We start from the raw sequence: 10,249 nt of genomic DNA, 5'->3' as shown, positions 1-10,249 counted from the left end.
ACAAGGTCACATAGGTTTGGGGTCCATTCGTGGTTCGCATTCCACTTTTGGAGTATATGGTTTGTGTTGCCCCTATCCCTATGTTTCCCCATTGCATCCTATTGTAACTATACATTGTTTGCACTGTTTTCTAAGACTATACTGCATATTTTTGCTATTGTGTATATATATCTTGTGTATATTTCCTATCCTCTCACTGAGGGTACACTCTAAGATACTTTGGCATATTGTCATAAAAATAAAGTACCTTTATTTTTAGTATAACTGTGTATTGTGTTTTCTTATGATATTGTGCATATGACACTAGGTGGTACTGTAGTAGCTTCACACGTCTCCTAGTTCAGCCTAAGCTCCTCTGCTAAGCTACCATTATCTATCAGCCTAAGCTGCTAGACACCCTATACACTAATAAGGGATAACTGGGCCTGGTGCAAGGTGCAAGTACCCCTTGGTACTCACTACAAGCCAGTCCAGCCTCCTACAAGTATTACAGTCCCATTACTGGCTATGGAGATTGGAACACGGTGGACGGGATATCCATCACTTTTGTAATAGGGTAACACATCCGGCAAACTGTAAATCAGGCCCTAAGTCTGTTGATGTGGACAAGTCAGGAATTGAGTGAAACTGAGTTGCGGTGTTGAGGCCCCTGTAGTTGGCTTTTCACTGATTGGAAGTGGGTACTCAAACCTCTCTGGACATTCACCTCTACTGTATTTATTCTTTGCCAACAGTTGCGGTGTATGCCAGCATCCCAATAGACCCCTTTATGAGTGCCACCTCACCTAATACGTATCGGTGTTGTCAAGGTGCCCTCCTGAGACCCTGGACCCTCTGACAACATCTTTACATAGCAGTAGAATGCTGCCCATACCTAAGATCAGTGGACGAAGTGGGTGGGATCTGAGGGGCACAACATGCCCAAACTTTTTTAATTTAAGAAAAACAGTTCCATTAGTTGTTGTGAAAAGATAACTATCCCAGGGTGATTAATTCTGAGAGTTTAAATGCTTCAGCTGCAGTGTAAGGCAGGGAGTCTCCTGTGATGTCAAACCGAGGGAGGGGCAGAAAGCTAAACAAGCCTTCTTGCCAAGGTGCTGCTGCTTGAAAGAAATGCAAATGTGTGCAACTTGTCAGTCTGCAAATGTACTGGGTGCTTGGAAGCAGGTATTGGCTTTAAGTGATAGAGGAACTTGAAGTTACTGACGACACTGGTTTATTCTTTTTGAGGGGTAGTGCAACGGAGTTACCAGCTGAGCTGTGAAGTGCGTGCTTTTAAAGGACAGTTATTAAAAGAATTGCATTTTTTTATCTTAAACCTTTTTGTTTTGTGTGTAACACCCTATCTTATACTGAGTGTAATGGAAGTTTAAAATAATTACTTAAATATCCACTGTGTTTTCTGTCTCAGACTCCGACCTCGTAGCACCAAACACACGCAAGTCACTATTCTCCACTGCACCAATCAGGATTCAGTTCTGTGGCTCTCTGGTTACACACAGACCTCTGCAGTGCATTAACTAATAGAGGATTCATAATGTAATCATGCATTCCATGCTGATTATCTTAACTTGCATTTATTTATTTTTCATTTAAATTTGCTGTTATTTTATATGTAGTCACCTGAAGGTTAAAAACTGGAAAAAGTTACAGAATATTTAGGGGCAGATTTTAGATTCCCTAGCGCCACCTTAGCTCCGTCATAGTGTCATTTTTTTTACACTAAGGCGGCACTAAAGAGGCAATTTTCCCACGCCATAATTACAAACTGGCGCAATGCATGCACTGTGCCACTTTGTAAACCCTTGCACCACATTATGCCTGCGCCAGGCATAATGTATGTAAGGGGGGCGTCCTCCATTAGGTAAGAGATTTCCTTGCACCATTTGTTTTGGCACTTTTAAGGCCTGCTCAGAGCAGGTGTTAAAAGAGGGCATCCCTTCTTTTTAATGGTCCCCAATGTACTCTTCAGGAGTAGCACCAACATTTTGACACAACTTCTGCAGAGTACATCAATAGCGTAAAAAAAATGATGCTATAACCCCCTACCCTGCGCATGGTGCGCCGTATTTTAAATATGGCGCACTCATAGTGGCGGTAGGGGGGCTCTAAGGGACGTAAGGAAAGTGGCGCTGCACTGTGTGCAGCGCCACTTTTCTTAAATCTGCCCCTAGTTTTTTTAGTCACACGTTTCACTCTGCCCCCACGCTCACTGACCCCGCCCCCATTGCATGCAGCATCACAGTTCCAATGCTTATTTAATGCACTTTGACTGCTGCCAAAGAGTCTCCTTAGACTCCAAAGGACGAGGTCTTTGCGGTGACGACTGATCATTTGTACCATTTGGCGATGCTCGGGATTGTCTTGTAATCCAGCTGTTGCTGTAGGGCTTGACAGGCCTTACAGTAGTGTGTGGTCCAGTCTGTGTAACCTATGGGCTGCAGCGTCTTGCGCCACTCAAAGTAGCGCCCGTACTGTTCGTCGTTAGCATCCAGGAAGTGCAAGTGAGCGGCCAGCTCCTTAGCACTCGGGAAGTCGTTGACGTGGATGAAGGCATCTGAGGGAAGGAAGCGCTCATAGTTCTCCCTGGTAGGACCGAGAACAACGGGCAATGTCCCAGAGAGCAGCGCATTCTGCCAGAGCTTCTCAGTGATGTAGTCTTGGTTTAGAGAGTTCTCGAAGGCTAGGTAGAACTTGTACTGGGAAATAGTGGACATTGTTTTGTCTCGGGCTAAGGGTCGGTGCCCACCTCCATAGACATCAATTTTGAGGTGGTTCTTCAGCTGATTGAAATATGCCACCCTCGTCAAGGACGGGTCCCAGTTACTGACCACCCAAACCGCCAGTTTGCTCTTGTTTGGGATTCTGAAGTTCTGAGCACTCTTGGCTCTTTCTACCCAGCCGTAGGGTGAGAAGATGTCTGAGTCTCTCCTATAGTTCAGCGTCAGGTTGATAAGATTGTCCATGAAATGAAGGTTGGGACTGTGCCTCGGTGACTCCAGGTTGAACCAGACCCAGCGCTGGTTGAACGGCCTTGGCTCTTGGGGCAGCTGGGTTTTAGAGCTGCAGACATCACGGTGATGAAGGATCACGGCATCCGCACGGCTGTACCAGCTCCGGTCCACAGTGAAGGTGCAACCAGAGATCCCATGGATTCTTGCGCACTGGTCCAGTGGAAACCTTTCACCAAAGGGCCAGGTCCAGAGCAGAATGACCAGGTCACTCTCTGTGGTGCTTGTTGTTCCCCTGGGTGTTTTCTTGCGGTCACTCTCACCTGCGTAGTATATAGCTGGGGTCTCCACCTTTGTGCAGATCTTATCTACCTTGGCTTTGGAGGCACCTCGGAGAACGGCGAATACCGACAAGCTGGTCAGAAATGAGATGAGGATGTAGAATACGAAGGTCTTCCAAGATGGTGCCGTTGGTGCCTTGGACTCCATGTCAGCGGCTGGAAAGGAGAGAGAACAAGTCATTGGCTGACCTTGGAGAGAGTGAACTTAGAAGAAGACATTTTATATTATATCATGAAGTAATATACTACAGCAAATTCCATCACAATGAAACATCTGAAATTAGGTCAAAGGAAGAAAATCTTATGAGTTACAAAATGAACATATTAGTGCATGTTACAAGTGCTCCAAGATATATGTAAAACAATGTTACTAAGATGTATGCCTTTACAAATGCATGGCCCCTCAAACAGTGAACTCCTGCTTGTAGGAGGCTGGCCAGGCTTGTAGTGGGTACCAAAGGTGTTTACACCTTATATCAGGTCCAGTTATCCCTTATTAGTGAAATGTAGGCAGTGTTCTAGCAGCTTAGGCTGTCTAGAGGTAGCTGTAGCTGAGCGGCCAAGGCTTATCTAGGAGCCATGTAAAGCTCTTGCAATACCACTGTACTCACACAGTACTCACACACATGAAACAAAATACTCAGTGTTACAAAAATAAAGGTACTTTATTTTAGTGACACAATGCCAAAAATGTCTTAGAGACTATACTCCCAAAGGAGGTATGTATTATGCAGAAAATATAAACTTGTAACCAAAATCAGGTAAGTAAACAGTCATAAAATAGTGCAAACAGTGAAAATCACCATAGGCTGTATTGGGCCTAGGGGGAACACAAACCTTATACTAAAATAGTGGAATGCGAAAGTCGGTTTCCCCCCTAGGCAAGTGTAGTGTGTAGAGGGGCGCTGGGAGTGTAAGAAAACACCAAAGGTAAGTAAAATACCCCACCCCAGAGCCCAGGAAAACATGAGTAAAGTACAGCAAGTTTCCTCAGAACACACTAGAAGTCGTGATAAAGAATTATGCAAAAACCAAGCAAGACTGCAAGACACCAACGATGGATTCCTGGACCTGAAGAGCTGTGGAGAGAGGAGACCAAGTCCAGAAGTCGATGAAGAGCCCAGGAAGAACAGGAGCCCCTGTTAACCCGGATGAAGGTACAAAAGTGGATTCTCCGGTTGGAAGAAAAAGTCAGAAATGCACCAAATAAGACAGTTGTGGGTTCCTTCTTGGTGCAAGAGATGTCCATGTTGATTAGAAGAATGCAGGCTGGTCTTCGATGTTGGAATCTGACAACAAGCCGTGGCTCATGCAAGAAACGCATTTGACGGGAAAAGGTGCTGCCTGGGCCCGGGAGGGACCTAGGGGTCTCAACTCAGGATGAGGAGGGTGGGGCTCTCAGCGCTTCAAAGAGCCCTCAGAAGACCAGGCAGCACCCACAGGAGTCCCAGAACACGGGGACAAAGGAGTTGCAAATGGCGGTTGTCGCAGCACTACACAAAGGGATCCCACACCGCTGGAGAACAACTCAGGTAGCTGAGCATCGCAGGATGAGTGCTAGGGACCTGGGCATGAAGGATTTCTGGAAGAAGTGCACAGAAGCCCAAGGAGCTGCAAAACATGTGGTGTCTGGCACGGGGAGGCAATCTCTTACCTCCACCAGATTTAGACAGCTGGACCTTTGGACAGTCAGGGTCACTTTGGTCTACCACCTGTGTTCCAGAGATCATGCTTTTCGACAGGAGAGGAGTCCCAGAGTACCGGTCGCTGTGCAGAAAGGTGCCTGCTGGAGCAGACAAATTACCCTTTGGCCCTTCTGGTGCAGGGTGAAGACAGGGAGGCAAAGGTTACCTGTGTGAATCGGGCCCAATGTTTATTGTTCACAAGGAAAGGCTGAGAATTGGTAGGCTTTGCCCCAACGCCCTTAGTAAGAAACCACCCCTGGCATGTTCAAAGGCAAGAAAATAATCAATTGGAGCCGATTAAACCTCATCAATAGTGGCTTTTAATTTACACCCAAACATCCAATAGGATCAATAGAACCTCACTGTGAGGCTTCTTCCAAGATTGGAATTATTCCTTTTGGTACAGCCCTCCTGTGTTTGTCCCCCTAATCCGCTCGTGCTCATGGTCTCACCTTTGGAATCTTCAAGTGGACTTCACTTATAATATTGAGATTCCTTCATCCGGGGTTTAGTGGGCTCCTGCCCCCCTGGACACTTTCACGACTCTTGGACTTGGTCTCCTTCCTTTGCAGGTCCTCAGGTCCAGTAATCCATCTTCAGTGCATTGCAGTCTGTTGTTGTCTTTTCAGAATCCTCTATCACGAGTTTAGTGAGTTTCAGAGGAAGTAGTAGCACTTTACTCCTACTTTTCAGGGTCTTGGGGTTTGGTATCTTGGATACCCTTAGTGTTTTCTGACACTCCCAGTGACCCTCTACATACTACACTAGCCTAGGGGTCCATTTGTGGTTCACATTCCACTTTCAGAGTATATGGTTTGTGTTGCCCCTAGGCCTATTGCATCCTATTGTATTCTAGAGTGTTTGCACTACTTTCTGACTGTTTTACTTACCTGATTTTGGTTTGTGTGTATATTTTGTGTATTCTACTTACCTCCTAAGGAGTATATCCTCTGAGATGCTTTTGGCATATTGTCACGAAAATAAAGGACCTTTATTTTTAGTAACTCTGAGTATTGTGTTTCTTATGATATAGTGCTATATGATATAAGTGGTATAGTAGGAGCTTTACATGTCTCCTAGTTCAGCCTAAGCTGCTCTGCTATAGCTACCTCTATCAGCCTAAGCTTCTAGAACACTACTAATCTACTAATAAGGGATAACCGGACCTGGCACAAGGTGTAAGTACCATCAGGTACCCACTATAAGCCAGGCCACCCTCCTACAAGCGGGTCCTCAGTTCTCGTCCTGGCTGGTTCCTTGGTGCTGTCTTCTTTCTTCTAGTTCAATCTCCATTCCTGGTCTAGGGGAGCCCACTAAATAATGACTTTAGTGGGCCTTTTAAGGGAAACCTGGTAGTGTCCAATGGCCACTTCCTGTGGGACGGGTCACATTCCTAAACCTGATTGGCTTTTTTCCTCCATTCCACTTCTCATGCAAGCCCGTAGGGGTAGTGCATGCTCAGTGAGGTTACTCCTCCTCCCCTTTGTCTGCTTTCCCGCCTTTGGGCCTGCCCAAAGTAGGTGTTTGCAAAGGGGGAAGCCATCTGCTGCTAGCAGCAGGCCTGGGGGCTTGAGTTTCAGGGGATGTAGCCTTTGAAGCTCACTCCCAGTGTATTGTAAATTCTTGAGGGAAGGGGAGTTAGCTCCTCCACCCAGGAAGGGCAATGTCTTACAAACCAGAGAGCCATGGCTTTCCTCCAGGTTTGTATATTGGCCGTCTGGAGTGGCAGGCTGGATGGAACCAGTCAGCAATTATGCCAGTTTGAGTTAACTTTTGCAGGGGGGGCCTCTAAGATACCCCTTGGGTACATTTAGGGCTAAATCGAACTCTGATACCAGTTTGGAATTAGTCTTCTGAGTTGTTTGATACCAAACAACCCAGTGTACAGAGTAGCCATCATGTAGGTGGGACACCCGTGTTTGACCAGTGTCCAGTACATGTATGTAAAATGTCGGCTCTGTTCACTCGCTGTCTTGGGTTTGTCAAGGACACAGTGGGGGCATATTGCTCATGCAGCTATTCCCTCACACATAGGGCCTGATTCTAACTTTGGAGGACGGTGTTAAACCGTCCCAAAAGTGGCGGATATACCACCTACCGTATTACGAGTCCATTATATCCTATGGAATTCGTAATACGGTAGGTGGTATATCCGCCACTTTTGGCACGGTTTAACACCGTCCTCCAAAGTTAGAATCAGGCCCATAGTATGTTGCATCCTGCCTTAGGGCTAAAAGGCCTGCCAAAGGGGTGACTTACCCATAACATATGCAGTGTACTGTGGACAGGGCACACAGAGAGTGTGCCATGTTGAGTTTGTCTTTTTAGGCTTGCCCCAGTACACTCAGCCTGCAATGGCAATGCTGGGTGCATCTGGGGGCAGGACCCTTGGGGGTGGCACAATCAGTGCTGCTGCCCTCAGGGGTCTACTCTTACCCTGGGTACTGGGGTACCCATTTACTAGGGACTTAGTGGGATACTCAAGAGTGTATCCAATTGTGCCAAGAGTCACAACAGATTTAGGGAAAGAGCTCTGGCCCAGGGAACCTGGTTAGCAGGGGCCCGGGCACTACCAACTTCTAGAACACATCAACATCAGGCAAAAAGTGGGGGCTAACCATGCAAAAAGAGGCCTCCTCTCACACTCATAAAGGGCCTCCATTAGCCCTAGTTCATAAGCCAGCTGCTGGCAGGAATTCCACCTTTGGTGACAGAAAAGCAGGGTGAAAAAACAAATACTTGTACCTCCCGCTTAAAAGGGTGTCTCTTCTTTAAAGAATCCTAGCCCCCCTGCTGTCAGTTGCTTCTGCCATATTCCCTTCTTGTTCCTTATTTGATTTTCATGCAGCACTTCACGACTACATGTTTTTACAGTTCTGTCTGTAGGGTGCTTTACTCCCTTTCCTTGCATTTAAAACCCCATTCTGCCTTGACATTTGCTTTTTCAGACAGAGGCACATTTATTCTCTTCAGCCACACGATCCTTGAACCAAGACACATATGTGGGTGAATGTAATGTGTGCATCTAAAACTATTTTAATAGAGTGCCTTTGGAGAGTACTGGTAAACTTGTTAAGTTTCTCTCAATGGTGTATTCCTTCAGCCCAATTGTGAGGTGACTAGTGGGGATAGATGCATTGCTTTGGTTGCAAACCCAGCTTTCTTTGCTGTTTGAAAATAAAAAGTGTTTTAGTGGCAGCCCAAGTGCGTTATTGTGTGTAATCTAACACTGATCTGAGAGAGAGGGCTTAAAAGGTGAAGAGAAAGATGTCATCTTCACTTTTGCATTCTGCGCAGGGCCCGCTTTAATATTGGTGGCCCTGATTTATACTTTTTGACGCAAAACAGGTGTCATGTCCACCACCCCATTGGCTAGCACAAGGGACAAGGGTCCCCTGGGCATGGCCATTGCACCCTGTGCCATGTAGGGGGGCCTATTTCAGGGCCCCCAATGGTACTTTAAAATTTAAATACTTACCTCTACTTACCTGTACTTACCTGGGATGGGGTCCCCTATCCTGTGGTGTTCCTCTGGTGTGGGTGGGGTATTTGCTGGGGCTTGGGGTGGGTAGCTGTGGGCTCTTTCCATGGTGTTTGAATGGGTACACAGGTCCCGTAATGCATGCCCAGATCCAGGCTTAGCACCATTATTTAGGCCCACCTCCTTCACGTGTACCATTTTTGCATGGGAGGATAAGTAAGGCGCTTGGGCCTTACAGTAATTTTTTGGATGAGAACACCCACCTTGCATCTCATTGACCCAAGCTGGTTTCACGCATCCCAAAAATGACTTGAATTCCAATATTTTGGTGTTAGACTTGACTAGCATCAAAATATAAATATGGAGTTAAGTTTGCGCTGTATTAGCGTAAAAAAATGACGCTAATTTAGCGCAAACAGAGTACTAATCTGGGCCTTAGTACGCACCCCCAAGTATCCCAAGTCCTCCACCAGCGGGTCACTGACACAGGGATTTGTGTGCTAAAAGAAGTCACGCACTGACCTAGCTACATATCTGCTTTCCATTTCTTGCAGCAGGCCCCTTCACCCTCCGTTCTACTTTATTACAGCAGCAGTCAAACTGACATGCACATCGTCAATTGTACCATTTGATTTCCACAGTGGAAACTCTGAGCTAAAGTGCTGTCTGTGGATGAGCCACCTCGGCTCCGTGGTGATTTTGAGGGAACCTCCGGAGCACCAGTTTGCTGTGCTTGTGTCTCACCATTATTGGTGCCCACCTGTGGGGATTGTTTTATTGGCTGGGGCAGTCTGCTGCTGGGTGTGCGCTGTAGTTTTCTCAACCTTTCATTTGCTCTCTTTACGTGTTTCCATATTTAATCTATAAGTTGTGATTTAGGTTAGCTGTTCTCATTGCGATCTTAATGCTTCTGTTATGTCTGTGAAACCCTCACAATGTTCCTTATTGTTCGTTTCTTTGATCTACAAGTTAAAGGTTGCCCTCACTACAGAAGCTTGTAAATCCCTATCATTCAATGTGTTTGAGGGACTTACACACTTGTTCACAAAATGGCTCAAGGTTGAAAGCTGATAGTTTATCTTTTTTATGTTCCAACCGGATAGATCTCACATTTGCGAGTTAGTTGTTGCATTGCCTCTTGTATCCATTGACCGCCATTGCAAATGCTTTTGGCTTGTCTAGGTGAGCCTCTGGGGAACCCCTGGACTCTGTGCACACTATGGGCCTCATTATGACCCTGGCGGGCGGCGGAGGCCGCCCGCCAGGATGCCGCCCTCCATAATACCGCTCCGCGGTCAGAAGACCGCGGAGGGTATTATGAGTTTTTCCCTGGGCTGGCGGGCGGTCTCCAAAAGACCGCCCGCCAGCCCAGGGAAAAACTCCCTTCCCACGAGGATGCCGGCTCGTAATCGAGCCGGCGGAGTGGGAAGGTGCGACGGGTGCTACTGCACCCGTCGCGTATTTCACTGTCTGCTACGCAGACAGTGAAATACTAGCGGGCCCTCTTACGGGGGCCCCTGCAGTGCCCATGCCATTGGCATGGGCACTGCAGGGGCCCCCAGGGGCCCCACAACAATCCTTACCGCCATCCTGTTCCTGGCGGGCGAGCCGCCAGGAACAGGATGGCGGTAAGGATTGTCAGAATCCCCTCGGCGGCGCAGCGAGCTGCGCCGCCTTGGAGGATTCTTAGGGGCAGTGGAAAACCGGCGGGAGACCGCCGGTTTTCCCGTTCTGACCGCGGCCAAAGCGCCGCGGTCAGAATGCCCAAGGGAGCACCGCCGGCCTGTCGGC

General features: G+C 47.3%; 1 protein-coding gene across 3 annotated transcripts in view; it reads right to left on the bottom strand.

Annotated features, from left to right (window-relative positions):
• Positions 1 to 213: 213 nt before the first annotated feature.
• The window catches only part of LOC138283073 (4-galactosyl-N-acetylglucosaminide 3-alpha-L-fucosyltransferase FUT6-like), a 117,684-nt gene continuing 107,648 nt past the window's right edge, over positions 214 to 10,249 (bottom strand). For all 3 annotated transcript variants that reach the window (XM_069221223.1, XM_069221224.1, XM_069221225.1), the window contains exon 2: positions 214 to 3,448. In XM_069221223.1, coding sequence (XP_069077324.1) covers positions 2,331 to 3,448 — 1,118 coding nt within the window. In that variant the 3' untranslated portion in view covers positions 214 to 2,330. The remainder of the gene's footprint in view (positions 3,449 to 10,249) is intronic.

The sequence above is a fragment of the Pleurodeles waltl genome, chromosome 2_2 (genome assembly GCF_031143425.1).
Source record: "Pleurodeles waltl isolate 20211129_DDA chromosome 2_2, aPleWal1.hap1.20221129, whole genome shotgun sequence".
Classification (NCBI taxonomy): Eukaryota; Metazoa; Chordata; class Amphibia; order Caudata; family Salamandridae; genus Pleurodeles; species Pleurodeles waltl.
Note: the sequence above shows the minus strand (reverse complement) of the source record. Positions and strands in the feature narration are given on the sequence as shown.